A 16,718-nucleotide genomic window follows, 5' to 3' on the forward strand; every position below is an offset into this window, starting at 1 on the left:
TTTAAACAGTTGCAGAGGTGAGTTGAGCGTTACGTTCCCTTTAGAGGCTGAAGTTTGTGCTGCAGTTGAGCTGTATTGCAGTGGGAGTGAGGTGTTTCTAATATTTTGTCCATGCCATTGGATTGATTGAGGGTAGACTCATGCAGTCGCTATTGCCTGCTGTTCATGTGTTATTTAAAGATCATTTGTTGTTGCACGATGCAGTGTATGTATTTCTCATGTACACCTTCGTGTCCAATATGACAGCTAATCAAGCGTAGCAGAGAAAACAATATTCCACTTTACGTTAATTTTATTATCTTAAAACAAATATAAAGGAGAACCAGTTTACAGCCAATAGTATTATTGTGCGCATAGGCCACTCAATAGCAGCCCAACATGGTGTTGGCACATTCATTAAAACTTGTGTGCAAGACATATTTACACAGTTAAAAACAATTCTGCTTAAAAAAGAGACTATGCTTGAAAAAAAAAAAAAAAACTTTAGCACTCATGCCTATGGATGAGCGAAGCCTTTACAGCACAAATCTCAAAAAACAACCAACGCGGAGACGTCATAGGCTGAGGCGGTCATTTTAATGTCTTTGTCAATTAACGCTTCAGACGTGCCATTACTCTACTTGACCTGGCTTGTGTCCATATCAGAGGAAAACTGTCCCTCTGTGGAAGCAATGTGATTGATGCAAGTGGCATCTAGATTTGAAATTAACCATGTAATTGATAAAACCCAGATTTATTGTGAAATACAGATAACTCCTCGTTACTGTTCTCCCTTAAATCATTTACAGTATATGTAGCACATATTTCAAAATGATACATTGGCTCAGAATATGAAAATAAAAATAAATTAAAAACAAACCTAACATTAGTGCCCAGAATGGTTGTTGCTCTTGCAGTTGTTTCTGAGGTGCAGATAAAATGTCAAGGCTGGGCTTCAGCCCTCATAGAGGCCAGAGCTGAGTGAATACGAACATGGAGCCTGTTCTCAAAGTCATAGCCGGCATAGTCCTCCTGCATAATCCATGAAAAAGACAAAATAGTGAATAAAATAGTTCTACTTTGCTTGCTCTCTAGCCTCAAACAAGCCTTGCCTCAGCGCTCTCAGATCTATCAATGCACTCGCCGCCCAATCATGTAGCAGCGTACCCATTTCAGAAGCATAGAGGCCGCTGCCCGGCTCCACCCGTGCTCCGTCAGACACTGCTGCATCTGCTCTGGCATGCGAATGGGCCACTACAACAACAGCAGAGAGCGTGAGACCTGTGCTCCGTCAATGTCAGGTGTCCATCCGCTAACAAAGTCAATGCAGCTGCACCAGATGTCAGGTGGGTGAGGCTGCACTTCAGCAGTGAAGGTAGCATTAACTGTACTTGGGTCAGGATGTAACGACTTTTTTTTTTGCTATTATAAAGTTATTCAGACACCTCCGATATTCTGGAGCAGGGCACCTGGCTCGGTCAGCTCAGTGTAGATGACGTGCGGCCTGCTTTGCTGTGTCATGACTTCACGCTGAGGTCAGACAATGCAAACACACCTCAACTAAACCAACAGGGCGCAGTAGGAAGCAGAACAGCTCTGTTTCCCTCAATCACTGACCACTCGGCGAAGACACAGAGACAGGAACCTGGTTAGTGCCTCATGGTCTGGTGGCTGAGCAGGGAAAACAAGCTTTTCTTTGAGCATGGGGGCAGTTTCAGTCTCCATCTATAGCCTGCACACTTTGATGGCTGCCATTCTTCCAGCTGGTGTGACGCCATCAAACCCCTCTGTACGTCAGAACCGAGCCACCCCACTGTACTCAGCTCACTGACCTCAAGGGGAACCAAGCAGCGAGCTCCCAAATTGAGTATGCTGTTACCCGATCAGGCAGTGAGTGCATTGATCTGGCGGACATGCACATCCCAAGAAGGCAGAAATAAGGTCAAAGCCAAATGCTACTAATGACTGTAAATAAATATAACAAGGCAATTTTTTTTTCCAGACCTTTGTCAGCATTTTTCAGGGCTAAACCAATAATGAAGGTGTTGGAGGAGAATGAGTTATAGAACTTGCTATCAACTGACATTGAGCAAAGAAGCCATGCAACAAAAAAAGTTACTGTACCTTAGCCTGAAGCATTAGCATTCTGCCCTTCCCTACAGACTGGAAAAAAGACAGAATAAAATATTTATACTATGTGACTTCTCCACCATCTCAGACAACTGAGTTTCTCTATCACACACACACACACACACACACACAAACACACATACAAAAAACTTGCCTCTGGGGCATTCAGCAGCACACAGCCCAGTTCATAGCAGGAGTAGGGCTGTACGTAAGAGTTGCTCAGACGACCCACCTCATCCCTCGCAGCCAGGTGGAAATACTGCAACAATAAAATGGAGAAAAATCAGTTTATGTCTTATCAGCACAGTATTCACTTTTATGTGACACTGTTTATCAGTCCTACAGCTACAGCTGAGTGCAGTGTATCCTCCAGTGCCTCATATTTCCAAGCCCTATGCAATGTATGAATTAGACATGGGAGTACCTGAATGGCATCTTTGGTATTTTGAAGACATTTGCTAATGGCACCGAGAAGCAGGTTTTTCAGGCCTGCGCACGAGGCATCGTCAATCCCTTGCAGGACTGAAATAAGGAAAATGTTAAGCTACATTCAGTGACACAATAACAAACAAGGCTGCAAAACGACACACGGAAAGCGTAGCTGGTTTGATTTGAAGGTTTTAAATCAGAGTACCTTGTGTCATTGTCTGCAGCTTGGCGGCTGAGCAGTTGGGCAGAGCTTTCCACAGGTAAAGAATCTCAATCACAGACAGGATGCAGAGTTCTTTGGACAGACTGGTGCTCCTTAGCTTCTCCGCCTGATTAAATGTGCGCATACATGCTGATTTGTATTGTACTTCATACCCAAAGTTTGCAATTGAAAATCCGCTGGATATATACTCACCCTCTTCATGGAGAACAACTCGATCTGATTATTCTTGCGTTTGAAAAGTCTTTGAACGTCCTTGAACACAGAGACAGCTCCTTCAAGGTCACCTGTGGCTCCCTGGCACACTACAACACAACAACATATAATCTAGATTAGGAGCCAATCCCAAACTCATAAAAAATACCTTTAAAGCCTTATCCATCTGCACCTCCAGTTAAATAGGCGTAGTAGCACTGGGACCAGCGGGACTCAGTCTTCAGTCGCTCAAAGGCTCTGTATGCTTCTCTGTAGTTCAATTCAATCATGCTGCACCAACCTAAAACGTTCAACAATCAGAAATTATGATGCAGACTAGCGCTGAGCAAGGCGGTTTGAAATCTGAGAGGGAAAATAGTACCTATTTCATATAAACACACGTGCTGAATCTCCCTCTGGTCAGAGGCCAGATCTAAGGCATCACGGAAGGACGTCAAGGCACTACTGATCTGGCACTAGAAAGGGGAACTTTGTGGTGTGAGTTACAGGCTGAGACAATATTGGCTTCCCAAGTCAGGAGAGTAGGCCACATAGATAATAAGGGCTATTCTTAACATGCACTTACCTCAAGGCGTTGAACTCTGCCTTTGAAAAACATGAAGAGGGAGGAGTTTGGATAGATAGCCTCCCTTTGTTGGAGAATGGATTTGGCTTCCATTAGGCCAGCCTGTGTGTCTGTGCCGTCCAGAGCAAAGAAGGGCTGCACTACTGTGTGGTACCACAAGAGGGCCAGACTGTAAGGGAAGCACAGAGACGGTACTAAGAGGGATTACGCTGAGCAGCCAAAAAATAAATAATTTTCCAATTATAAATGTGACACCATCTGGTACAAAATTAGAACAATTTGTAATGATAACTAGCTGTCATGTTCTGCATTTCACTGATTTTTTATTTGCCTAATGTTTGTCCAGTTCTACATGGTTGAAAAGCTGATTAATCAGTATATAATGAGTTAGTGATGAATATCCTGGTAATTTTTAGAACAGTAACTCTCACTTATGCCGTGATTCATGTTAGCCACCAACACGACAGTTCTTCATCTCCTAAAGACGACATGTCATTTCTTCGCTCGAGAAATTATGCTTCCATAACTTTGTCACATTGTTTAGTCTGAATCAGCTCATGTTTCAGTTTAGTCAGAATACCGATACACAAACGTACTCACTCACGTACTCACGTAGCTAAGGGGGCCTTCATGTCCTTACTTTCACTGGCGTACGTGAGCGCTGACAGGCCTTGGAGGCGGTCTCCAGGGAAACCCAGCAGGTTGACGATCTTCAGTAGGTGCGGCGGCACCATCGAGATGCAGAGGTGGAAGAGGCCGTAACCGAAGCTGACCGAGCCTTTGAGCCGATCCAGAGCCTCTGGGCTGACGCCGTCCGGTCTCTGGAACGGGCTTGGCCCCGGCGAGGAGGAGCGGCTGTGGTGGGACATGTCGGAGGAGGAGGAGGACAAAGATGGAGGCGGCATTGCTTGCTGTTCAGACGCTCGTCTTCTGCTGCCCTCCTGCAGGTGTGTGATGTCGCTGTAACATTTGTTGTACATCTTCCAGGCTTTACGGAGGATCCAGCCTCCTTTGATGTATGCTGTCAGGAGATTGAAGTTGAGGTTAGTGAAATATGCCATCATTGGAAAAGGCATCTGGCAATATTAAACCTCTGATTGGAGATCATTATTTTTCATTTCACACTGACAAATGTGCAGTCTTATCGTGAACTGACAAGTGCTAACGGCTCGCTTACATGACAGCTCCTGTTTGATGAAAGACAGCACTGCAAGGTAAACCTGGCAGTCTGCAATGATGATCTGCCTCTGGAGTCGGTCCACTGCTGCCACCCCCGACCTCTGAGAGTCCATCTGCTCACACACACACCTCACACTCAGACTGATGTAACAAACAGACATGTCTGCAGGCTAACAAATCTGGATGTCATGCTAAAATGTCCCTTTTCAGGCAAACTGCATTTGTTCTATATCCACGTACATCATTAAGTTTCATTCAATCAATTTAAGTGTTGAAGACGTTACTCACACTCCTTTTGATCTTGTTTTTAATGGTTTCAATGACGCCAGTGTTTTCACTCTCACACAGTCTCTCTGTAGCTTTCAGGTCCTCAAAGGCCATCTGCATTTTCTCCTCTTCGAATGTCATCATGGCGTTCTATAAAAAGGGGTGCCAGAAAAATACCCCTTTTATTAACTCACAACTACTCCACAGTAAATGAATAAATGTTGATGATCCAAAGGTCTTAACAGTGAAGCAGAAAGTCTAATTCTGGATTGAAACCTGGAGCCCAGAAAGCAGGAAAATAAAACAAAACTGAGCTAATCGGTCTTCTTACTTTTCAGATTTCAGGCACACACAACGTGTAGGTGTCCTGCTCTATATTTGAGGTCAGCGTGTCACAACCTTTTCAAACAACATGAAACCAACAGCACAAAACCAAAATCAGGTCAGCTTGACCATAAAAAAATAAAAATGTTTAAACCGAAGTGATCACGAAATGGAAACTGGAAGTAAATGTTAAAGATAGTCTGACACGTTAGTAAAGGACATAAAAAGTTTGAATACATTTTGAAGTAAAAAAATTTAAAATTCAATCATTTGTCCATTACTTAAAGGCAGAATAAGGAAGCAGAATTGTTAATTGGCAAATTTTATTAACTTTTTAATTAATCTTCTTTGAGTTTCAAGTTATAACAGCTCTGCACCGACTATAATTAAACACTGTAAAAGTATATATTTAATCTATTGGCGCACTCCAGGCTCCAAGTACTGCGGCACTAATTACTCGTCGAGGTGAAGGATCCCCATGACTTTGCTTGCATTAGTTTTATTTCTTAATTATTAGGGTTTTCTTGAGAGTTTCTCCTTACGCGAGCTGAGGACTGAGGTATCTGTTAGCCTTAGCCAACCCAAACAGGTTATGTGCTTTGTCTTGTCACTTGTTTTAAGAGATAAGATAAAAAGAAAATAGAAACTGCACTGGTGTCAATCTGTACAAAGTGCAGTACAGTAAAAAAAAAAAAAAAAAAGAAGGAAGGAATAGTACAACACTCAGTGGGAGTGGAGCAAACATTCAGTCAAAAGTCAGTAGTATTCAGTCAGGTACAAAACAACATACAAAGCAAAGCACAAACTGTAGTGCAATACACAGCACAACATTTTTTACAGTGTTTTGCACTAATGGTTTTTCCAGTAAATCTAACTGGGAAAAGGATGAAAGGTCACAACACGGTCCAGGGTTTGACATGAACCATAAATAAGTTAAGGTAATAGACCACGTGGTTAAATGACTGTTCGATTACAGCGTATGGTACGACAGATGGTGACATCATTTTGCAACACAAGTTGGCAACAGGAGATCAAAAATATGGTGCTGACAACGACCTTGTGATAAGGTAAAAAGCTCCGAGAGGAAGTGGACCCTCGGTTATGACATCTAGCTCTTGGTTCCTATTGAGTTTGAATGCACTTACTGGAAGTGGCTTTGGTCAAAGGAATGTAATGTAATGTCACAACAGTGCAAGTGCAAGTCCTAATTCCTGAGGGCATCAAGTTTGACGGTCACATCTCTGTTTTTGAGCTGGAAAAATAAGAAATCTAGCTTTGTGTCAGGCAGGGAAATTCCCTGAGCCTCATTATGAGAGAGAGAGAGAGAGAGAGCAATTTTTCTCAGCATTTCCACAAAGTAAAACAGTGCCGCAGAAGGACGTTGCCTTTTGACTCACCAGAAAACTAACAAAACTGGCCCCGAAACTCATCAAAGGACTGTGGTTCCTGAAACAGAAGATACAGAACAGGTGACATGTCAGTGATCTACCTGCTGTGCAAACAGGCAACACGTCTGGAGGGCAGCTCATGGGTGGAGTGATAACAATTTGAAAAGCCTGTTTTGTGCATCAAGCGTTCAGTTGATTCACCGCGCAGACACGAGGTGAAGGTGACAGCCAAACAAAAGCGACCTGATTCAACAGGAATGTGGTCATTCAGTGGGTGCAGGTGTCCCTTCGTGGCCTTGGTGGTGATTTAAAGCATCAATGAAGCCAAGTCTCAAGCTCATCCTCACATGCCACGTACATGTCTTTCACTTTCCTCCATCTTTTCAGCAGGAAATGAAAGCAGGATGACACCTAGCGCTAGACGCAATTAGTGGAAGAGGTGACATTTTAGCCTTACCGGGAGTCAGGACACATGGGGGTTGCCCTTCTGTGGTATCAACGTTCAAGCTGAAAGCAAACCCTTCCTAGAGATAATCAGCCCTTTTAATAACATCACAGCATGACTGAAGGATGTGTGCGAAATCCTGCAACCAGTAAGTGGACCGTGGTCTGAGCCTGTGGTTCAGAGCCAGGGTTCCCAACTTTTTCCTTTGTGACCCCTTTAAAAGACGTAATGTCTACCTGTGACCGATCATAGTTTGCTTACAATGAGTACACATTTACACACACAAAATAAGAAGGAAATGAGAATTATGTTAATATTATTTAGCATAGCGCAAGCGTGTATGTCAGCTTTCCTATCACATTAATTGTCTTGCAGGCCCTCATACTTGGACACTAAATAGCATCCAACAAATAAGGCTTGGACTTTCCAGAACAGGTGCAAGGTGCAACCATCCAGTACCTGACATGTGGTTGTGATTTGAGGGAGCTAGCAGGGCCAAGATGACAAATTTAACACCAACCAGCTCAAAGTAAGTGGCGTGACTGCTGAATGCAAACCTGTTTAAGGCCATCTTCTTTGAAAACACTTGCACATTCACACTGATGGTGGTCACAATGTCAGTGTACATAAAGAGCAAAACTATTATAGGAACACAGTCATTGGACTGTTTGATCAGAAGTCACACTTCTTGGTGCGGATGCTTGCCCAGGGTATTCAAACAACATCCATCCTACTTGTGACCTGATCATATGGTGCTACACTGCACAAGCGTGACAGGGATGTTGAGGTTTTGTTTTGGCAACTAAGCACAAGGCAGCGCTGAGGGGAACTGATGCCTTCACGGCTAATTCTCATGACGGCTGACCACAGCAGTTTGGGAACATTAGCTACGCGTGCCATAACAGTTAACAACCCCCTGTAGAGAGAACTTAAGTACCCATCATTAAAATGCTTCCCAGACGTCAAAACAGACACACGGGAGCAGAGAGACTGCTTGGGTTATTGTGTCTGAAACAGACAGCCACACACCTGTATGCCCTGAAGAGCTCGTCGCTTTCCTTGAAGCCGTTGTTGAGGAGCATGTTGATTCCTTTCAGTGCCAGCTCTGCGTCGTTGACACGGTCGGTCTGCTCATCCTCCACGCTTGCCGGGGATGGTTCTGTGGGGTCCGCCATTGAGATACCCGACACCGGAGGCGAAGAAGTGAAGGAGGGAGGGGGTGTGCGGTATGTCTCGTTAGTTTACTTACAGGCGGAGTAGTCTCGGACAGTGGCGCAGTGTTTTTGGAGCAAACGCAGTCACGGTCATAGTCTTACATGAGGAGACCGATGAGCTGTCACTTAAAGTCACTAACAGCTAACTACATGCGTGTGTTTACTGGCTGTGACTCCAGCGGTTGTGTCGCTGTTCCGTATTCTGCCGCCTGGCCGGTGGCTCGTGAGTTCCTGCGCAGACAGGAAATGTGGTGCGTTTCCGTGCTGTCGGAATTATTCGTTTCGGATCAGATTATACATAAACGTCAAAGCACTAAACAGTTTTAAAAAAAGGGGGGGGGGGGGGGGGGGGGGGGGGTGTTATGTTGCTCCTGTTTTATATTCTGAGTAAGTATATTAAATTCTTATGTCTCTGTCATACCATATCCTTCTGAGTAATTACAAATTGTATGACATTTCATAGTAAATTAAGAGGTGTACAGGATATACTTTATCAAATTCTTCAAAAAGGCAGAATTTTTGGTAACAGCTGGATAAAATATTTCCCGTGGCGTGGCAACACATCTAAATTACCTAACTGGGTCACAGAATCTGATGGGTCAGAATTTGGTGCAGCGCATCTGCACAACTTTGCCACTTTTGCTCATGACTTCTCAAAGTCAGTGAAGGCAACATCAGAATGGGCGTGGTTGTTTCTGCAGGAGATCCCAGCCAAGGAGATAGCTCACCGTGTAGGGTCCAAAGGATCCAGGAAGTTTAGAAGGTTTATCCTTGTCAGGGAGATTTTTCAGTACATTTAAACAGTTCTTAAATAGTAAATTAGCACCAAAATACTAAAATAGTTGAAGTATACTTTTTGGTAAATTCCTGCAAGATGGTATAAACACGTTGCTAAAGCCTTCTCCCTCAAGAGTATAAATCTGGAGGAGTTATACACCTCCAGAGGTATATCTTACTTACTAATTATTGTTTTTAATTTTAGATGGTCAGATTTAAAGATACTGGTTCTAGAAAATATTACAAACATCTCTGAAAATAAAACATGATGTGTAATTATACTATGTAAAAGTCTTCTCAGGCCATTAAAAATCCCAATATTTGCACAGACAGCGCTGAGTATATGACTTCAGTGTCCTTATTGATAACTGCCTGTCTCTTAGTCAATTCTAAGAATATGATTATTTCCAAAGGGCCATAAAGTGTGTGTCACCAATGAATATCCTGTTTAGAAATGCAATTACTGAACACCATTTTATCTTATCTTAGTCTAATTCTGAATCACACTGCTCCCAAAAATTTGGGACGATGGAGACAAATCAACATTATGCACTGTATTCCAACACAGTAGATGTGAATGATAATTTTATCACAAAAAAATGTATATTTGTCTGATCTTACAATCAACAGTATACACATTTTGCTGAGTATAATTCAACAGTTAATCCCCGATGTCCAAAAAATCGCATGTCTTGGTACATATAATAATGTGAGTTGTCACCACGATCACAAGACCTACTTATGGCACTGAGAAGTATTTATAAAGAACATTAATTGAAACGATTACAAAATGGTTTACAAATCAGTGGTCACAAGACAGGAATGCATGTAAAAATATGTTCAATCATCATGCATATCTTTTCTCAAATCACATATGTTTCTACAATGTACAAACCATTTAAGTAAACACTTGCTGGGGAATTTAAATACATCAAATACATTTTCTATTCTTATCATGTTACTTTCAGCTTTATAGTAATGTGGGCTAAATGGTCCCGAACATGACTGACCAGACTTGTGAGTCTTGTGCTGTTGCAATCTATACTGGTTTTGCAGCTCCTAGACAATGCTCCACAAAATTCAGTGCATGTTGTTTTCTGGTGTAACTGGCATTATCAGCCATGCAGAACATCCTCATGCATGAAAAAGGAATGCAACGTGGAAAATGGATTGAGAACAAAAGTAATATGAAATGGGAAAAACCATGTGATTTCATAGCATGTGTGAAGACTCCATCTCTATTAAACCAGTTTTAAACCAGAATTCTACATGCTGGCATGCGGATATGAATATAAAATAGCCAGGAAACCCCTGAAGTGTCACTCAACTGAGCCCCGGGGGCGTAAACGTAATTATTCTAGTATAAACTTTTGAGTTCTACAAACAAACAAATAAAAAAAATCAACTAATAATGTTGATTTCCATTAAAGCACCATCACAAAAGGCATCATTTGTTTTCTTAAAGTGCTGGGTTGCTCATTCTGCAGCCTGACCAATCACAAGCTTATTCAGTAGCATTTGAATGTTGACAGAAAATGCATGGACCAACACATCCGAGTCTAAAACATCTGTTGAACCGGCGCCGTGACACATGATTTTATCACAAAATAAATACAGAAATGTAGAACTGAGCAGCCAATATCATGAGCCTGTAAGCTGCTGCTCATACCTCTATTTTACACACAGACTCACACACACTCACACTGAAACACACGCCTCATAATATACACAGTCTTACACACAAACACATTCTCTGTCTTGGTAACAGATTGCACATGGTTGGCGGTGGACATGGTCCCAAGGATTGTTAAATGACGATGCGGTGAGATGCGTTTCGTTCAGCCTGGGCACTCTTTGAGGTTGACCGAGCCGAACACACCCGACAGTCTGTCGAAAGAGACCGAGTCGCTGTTGATCCTCATGTCCTGGATGCATCCCACAAAGGATGATGTGACGGGGAACGTCTGCGGCAGTGACATCTCTGCAGGAGGAGGGTAAATGGGGGGGGGGTTAACTTAAACTTAAATTGAACTAAGTCGACTAACTCTCAGATTAAAAGCTTATTTTAATACTCACCAGGAATGCCCCCCACATACAAGGAGTCTTTGGTCAAAGTTGTAGTGGATGATGGTGGTCCAATCTTGTAATTGTCTATTGTGTCCACATGCAGTTGCACAACATTTTTCCTCTTGATGACTGGAAGACACATGGACAGTGATTTAATGCAAAGGATTTGTTTTGATCCATCTTGTTCTTTCATGAAGTGACCGCGTGCATTTTACCTGAAATTTTATGAAACGTCCCATCACATAAAGAAGCTTTTGGCTTCACCGACACCATGAATTCCCCTTTTCCGTTGTTCACTTGTGCCACTACCTGTAAATGGGAGCCAAACACAACGCTTTTTAATCACATGCACAGGCAACAAGACACTAAGAGATGTGTCTCTCCAATCCAGACTTGACTCAACTGAGTATTTATTGTCCAGAAACTAAAATTTCAGGTTCAGAGTGTCTGGCTGGAAACCACAACGACAGATGGCCTCATTAAACTGATGCAGAGTCAGGCCTTACCTCTCCTCTTAGCATGTAGACACTGAGATAGTGGCCCATCTCAGGTCCAAACTGGGCCTTGCTGAAATCACCAACGTGCAGCAGGAGTCCTGTTGGACTCCGTGGACGAATATTAAACAGCAGCTCGAAGCTGGGGCCGACAACAAAAGAGTCGTCTGAAATACAGAAAACAGATAACATCGTGCTGTCATTGCTAGCATTTTTCTAGACATCATAATTAATGTATCACAGCAATGAGGAGACAGCCGCGACATGAACATATCAAGGACTCTTTCTCATTGTTTCTTAGAAGGAACTGACATGTAGCTGTTTTCCTGGAAATGTCCTTTAAATAACTTTCTAATTTGGTGCTAATTATAGAGAAAATAGAGACAGTGTTCCTTAATTATCAGTCCTCATTGATATCTAGTGTACAACTTTTCCTCACTGGACAGTAGGTGAGCTGAAGATGCAGAAACATAAAATTTGTCTTCCTGTCTGGCTGCACATCACTAGCATACTGAAAATGTAAGAAATATATGTTAATATGTGAAATAAACATTTCAAAATTATTATTTACTTTTTAGCTTTTTTCAAGGAAATTTGCATGGATATTCACAGCTGCTTAAGATCTTTTTTTTCCTCAACATAACTGTAATTTCCTTTTTTTTCACTGAGTCACTCATAGAAATTTTATATGATGTTCTTTTCAGGATACTTCCTCGGAAATTAAGAAGTTTTATCCTGGTACATAAATCTTTTTCTTTGTAAGCATTTTGTGTCATCGGCTTGTTCAGGGGGCACATTGTGTGGTTGCAGGTCCGACTGATAGCTGACAGAAGCTGACAGGGGTGGTACACTCACTGATGATGACATGTGCTCCATTCCCTGAGAAATAAGCCCCCCTTTGTGTCTGTCCCTCAAAGCAGGGGCCAGCGCCATGGTTTGTGGTTGGACTTGACATCGGTGCTCCGTTCATTTTAAAATTGCGGATACAGCCGGGCACACTCTGCTTTGGAAGGGCCTTCGACTAAAGGAAAAAAAAATATATATTGATATATAAAAAAATCTCTATATATTTAATGAACTGACCAGTGAGTACTTTTCTTTTTTACCCTCAGCTCCTTGTGAAGGGACACCGGAGCACTGCCCAGGTACACAGGTGACACAAAGTGCTGCATGGACATCAGCTCAGCATTTGTCAGCTGACCATCCTGAGCTCTGATCCCATCCACAACCAACCGGAACTTCTTCTTCTCCAGACTGAATATGACCTACAAGCAACATACATTAGTCACTGTGCAAATAAAGAATAAGAAAGTATTTGACTTTGTTCTATAATGTGGACTGAGTGATTCCATGGTAACACGAGATCAGTATGACATGAGTCCACTGACCGAGTGCCACTTTCCATCATTGTACTTCTCCCGGTTGAAGATCTCCTTCTGTCTGCCTACGGACAGTCTGATCCTGCCTTTGGATATGTATAAAGCGAGATGAGCGCGCCCTCCTCTGGTAGCAGCAAAGAACAGCAGGCCCTCTGGAGCTCGGGTCCTGACATCCAGAGAAAAGTGGGGCCTGGGAAGGATAAAAAAAAAGACATCATCTTTATCCTTTGTGTGTGTTGGTTATTGGACATAACCGTTGCATTGTTCCTGAGATGATGTACTCAGCCAAGCAAACTTTTTAATAAGAAATCCTCCAGTGACAGTTTCATGTGTCAGCATGCTGCATTGTGAAATGTGCAGTGAGGTAGGACAGGTTACTCACCTGGGCTGCAGGACCTGGAGTGGAAGGCTGTAGCTCAGGCTGCTGACAGAACCGCCCATGCGATAAGCATGTTGAACCAGAGCTGGTGATGTACATGCTGACAGACTCTCGTTTATTGCATGCGTCACACCATCCTAAAACAGCAGAAGCATAAAGAAACACTCAGCACAAGGCTCAATGTTGGCCCTAAAATCTTTGTTTGCTCACACATCTCTGGCAAGTCTCCAAAGGGGTTCTGCTCTGTCAAAAAATAAAGATGGGAGGGTACAACAGTGTACAGTGGTACGAATGACATGACATATAAAACACTCTATAGACTGTGTTAAAGTGGGGCCCCACAAAAAGTGAAAGCTCACCAGACACGATAAATACTAGGTATTGTGATTAATAGAGTCTGGACACTGTTCCCATAAATATTAATAAATAAAGATTTGGGGGGTATAGTAATACATTTTTGTGAGAGGATTTGTTGTTACATTGATGAAATAAATGCAGCACCTCAACTTACAATTTTTTTTATCATTGATTCATCTGCCGATTACTTTGTAGATTAATCAATTGTTTGTTCCGTAAATGTCAGAAACAGTGAAAAATGTCCATCCTATTTTCCCAAAGCCCAAGCTGACTTCATTAAATTGCTCATTTTGTTCATCTGACAGTCCAAAACCCAAATATATTCAGTTTGCTCTCACAGACGACTGAAAAAACAGCAAACATTCTCAAAAATGAACCTTGAACCGGAGCTTTTTTTTTTTTTTGCTTTAAAAAAATGACTAAAATGATAATTGCTGCAGACAAACTGTCTATTGCTAATGCTGTTACATAGACCAGAAACACAGTAGATGTCTGCCAAAGAGACTCAACTACCTGCGTATCATCACTTTGATAGATAGCCAAGTATAACCTGGCAGTTATGATTTCATCAGTCATATAGTCAGCACTGATGATAACTGGTCAGTCAGTATGAATCATGCAATTACAGCTACAAAATAATATATCAGATGCTTTATGTCGGTTACATTGAGTTTCCTGTAGCAGCACAACACCCACAAATCATCTGTTTATTCAGAGGTGTGTTTGGTTTCAACATAATTAGGAGTTTTGAGCTGTGCTTGTTATACTGTTTGGCACAGCGCGCAGGAATGTAGGTGCTTATGCGATATGAGCGATTTCAGTCAGGGAAATCACTTATACACTCAGGGACCTAAAAGACAACAGGGGTGACCTTATAATGGAAGTGCAGAGATTATAAAGGTGTAAAGAGACTCCAGCACCTTTTTGAAATGGCACATTTGGTCCTGATACTATAGAAAACACAAATAATGGATGACGGTCGACTTAGACCAAAAATATCATTTTACACACAGATATTACAAAATGCAATAAGAGACGCCCATGACTGAGTTTCACCGCACTGTCAACAATTGATTATTGCACTTGCATGAACTCGTGCAGCAATTAAGAGTTTATTATTCAGGCAATTTATTGTGTGTCAGGGGTTGCTGGAGACTAGATTGTGGTGATATGGCCTCCTTTAGTCCGAAGCTCTTAAATCAAATACACAAAGCTTAAATTATGATGGGCATGCAAAATCAGCAACGATATGAGGAAATTGTGTAATCATGCTTTTGAGAACATAGAATGAACATAAACAGGCAAGCTCTACTCTTCACTGTGAAATACCAACATTCCAGCGTTCCTCAACCTTAAATGCCGGGAACCCTTTGAGAGTTTCAAGAGATGGAAGACTGATAAATCTAGATTTGGTTGTTTAGTCAAGTTTATTTGCATAGCTATTGGTATTACATACAAATTCTCACAGGGCTTTACTAGCCCACAACTGCAAGGGTTTCCATTTGATAAGTGCGTTAACTTGGAATAATTTAACAAGTTTGAAATATATTATTTGCATCCCACTATATACTTCAAAGTAGAATATAAAAGTATGCTATAAGCAACTTCACCTGAATCTTATCATGTAAAACAGGTTGAGAAACTCAGGTGCAGATCCTAGTGTGTTTACTGGATATTAACTGTTTATCTCATTAGATAGTAAAGGTAACATCTATATCGTTATATAATTGGTATGTCAGTGTTTAGGTCCAACAGCAGTGAGTTAGTAGACACGTGCTTGTGAATGACTGTTAGAAAGTGGTTCATTACTGAGTCACAAGAAGGAAAGAGACATGAGCTGATTTCAAGCTTGTTATTGTAAGTGTTTGTTATTACTGGATTTTTAAATAGAACAGACAAAGATACAATACATTTAATCATTCTTATGATTATTGGGAACGTTCATGCAACTTTTTTATTCAGGTACACAGCAGACAAATGAGCTTGTGCATAACCAACAGAACATTGCGCTGCAAGCTGCCAGTTTTTCGTGTCAATATTAGACTCGTCAGCATCAGCAGGTCTTAGGGCTCCTTCTTCTTCATCTCTGGAAATAAGGCAGCAAGATGTAATGTAAACAATGCCAACACAGGACACACACTTTGATTGTTATTTCACCTTCGAAAAATAGTATTACACAGGAGTTTCACTCTATGAACATTACAAAGAGAAAGATAAAGGTGACTTACTGCTAGTGAGTGGACTCAATCATCAACTCACCATGTTCACCATTTACATCTACATAATAATGTACCTTGACAAACAATAATGTCACTTGATTCAAAGAAAACAGAACCAAGTTTTAATTATTTCATCCAAATGTTAGGATTTTAACTCATTAATATGGATTACGGTATGTGAGGGCATGAAAGACTGAAACACTCACCTTCTTAGAGATGCGGTCCAGCATCAGCTGAGCGGGACTGTCAGCAGTACACACATCCACAAAGACATCTCCAGACGCCGTGAAGGTGCTGAAGTCCTCAGCCTTGTACAGGTTGGCTGGCCTGCAAACAGAACATGTGACAGGTGTAAACACGATGCATAGAAGCACATACAGCGGCACCTTTGCATGCCACTGTAGATACAATTACTGTAAAATTATGGAGCGATTGCAATGCAAAGCGAGGGAACCTTACCGTCTTGTGTAGAGGTTGGAAATGCAGCCTTTGAACTTGTCTTGACCCAGGAACAACTTGCCACTTGTATCAGGTATGGAAGTGCTGCCACTCTGCTCCTGACCCTTGTCTTCATCATCAATAAACAGCTCGATCCTGTTTGGAAAAATCATCATGGCATTTCTTTAAAAGCAGACTCAAGCAGTTATTGACTATTTGTCAGAATTTGTTAATTTTTCTCTATCATAGTAT

General features: G+C 41.8%; 2 protein-coding genes across 4 annotated transcripts in view; both read right to left on the reverse strand.

Annotated features, from left to right (window-relative positions):
• Positions 1-276: 276 nt before the first annotated feature.
• On the reverse strand, positions 277-8,606 carry LOC139339455 (tetratricopeptide repeat protein 39C-like). Of its 3 annotated transcripts, XM_070975076.1 has the most exons (14): positions 8,172-8,606; positions 6,707-6,755; positions 5,007-5,135; positions 4,717-4,831; positions 4,152-4,560; positions 3,540-3,708; positions 3,336-3,429; positions 3,147-3,254; positions 2,954-3,063; positions 2,744-2,867; positions 2,534-2,631; positions 2,264-2,368; positions 2,104-2,142; positions 277-1,011 (listed from the first exon to the last, which is right to left on the reverse strand). In XM_070975076.1, exons 1-14 carry the CDS (start codon positions 8,315-8,317, stop codon positions 922-924), a joined length of 1,785 nt encoding a protein of 594 aa, XP_070831177.1. In that variant the 5' UTR covers positions 8,318-8,606; the 3' UTR covers positions 277-921. The 3 variants fall into 3 exon arrangements, with proteins under 3 accessions (XP_070831177.1, XP_070831178.1, XP_070831179.1); XM_070975077.1 differs by lacking the exons at positions 4,717-4,831; positions 5,007-5,135; positions 6,707-6,755; positions 8,172-8,606 and having other exon boundaries at positions 4,180-4,307; XM_070975078.1 differs by lacking the exons at positions 4,717-4,831; positions 5,007-5,135; positions 6,707-6,755; positions 8,172-8,606 and having other exon boundaries at positions 4,144-4,228.
• A 1,099-nt stretch (positions 8,607-9,705) lies between these two features.
• The window catches only part of LOC139338860 (laminin subunit alpha-3-like), a 52,910-nt gene continuing 45,897 nt past the window's right edge, over positions 9,706-16,718 (reverse strand). Inside the window, exons 68-77 of the mRNA XM_070974150.1 lie at positions 16,488-16,622; positions 16,235-16,355; positions 13,456-13,589; positions 13,083-13,263; positions 12,801-12,959; positions 12,550-12,715; positions 11,707-11,861; positions 11,416-11,509; positions 11,210-11,329; positions 9,706-11,114 (exon numbers count right to left, since the gene is read on the reverse strand). Coding sequence (XP_070830251.1) covers positions 10,972-11,114; positions 11,210-11,329; positions 11,416-11,509; positions 11,707-11,861; positions 12,550-12,715; positions 12,801-12,959; positions 13,083-13,263; positions 13,456-13,589; positions 16,235-16,355; positions 16,488-16,622 — 1,408 coding nt within the window. The 3' untranslated portion in view covers positions 9,706-10,971. The remainder of the gene's footprint in view (positions 11,115-11,209; positions 11,330-11,415; positions 11,510-11,706; positions 11,862-12,549; positions 12,716-12,800; positions 12,960-13,082; positions 13,264-13,455; positions 13,590-16,234; positions 16,356-16,487; positions 16,623-16,718) is intronic.

The sequence above is a fragment of the Chaetodon trifascialis genome, chromosome 11, assembly GCF_039877785.1.
Source record: "Chaetodon trifascialis isolate fChaTrf1 chromosome 11, fChaTrf1.hap1, whole genome shotgun sequence".
In the NCBI taxonomy this organism is placed as follows: Eukaryota; Metazoa; Chordata; class Actinopteri; order Chaetodontiformes; family Chaetodontidae; genus Chaetodon; species Chaetodon trifascialis.

What these genes read in the sequence shown, in the direction of transcription:
- LOC139339455 (XM_070975076.1), bottom strand. Translation starts at nt 8,317, where the DNA reads ATGGCGGACCCCACAGAACCATCCCCGGCAAGCGTGGAGGATGAGCAG. An exon ending in CATCAAACAGGAGCTGTCAT is followed by an intron (nt 4,561 to 4,716) that starts GTAAGCGAGCCG and finishes ATCTCCTGACAG; the next exon opens with CATACATCAAAGGAGGCTGG. An exon ending in CTACGCCTATTTAACTGGAG is followed by an intron (nt 3,064 to 3,146) that starts GTGCAGATGGAT and finishes GTTGTGTTGTAG; the next exon opens with TGTGCCAGGGAGCCACAGGT.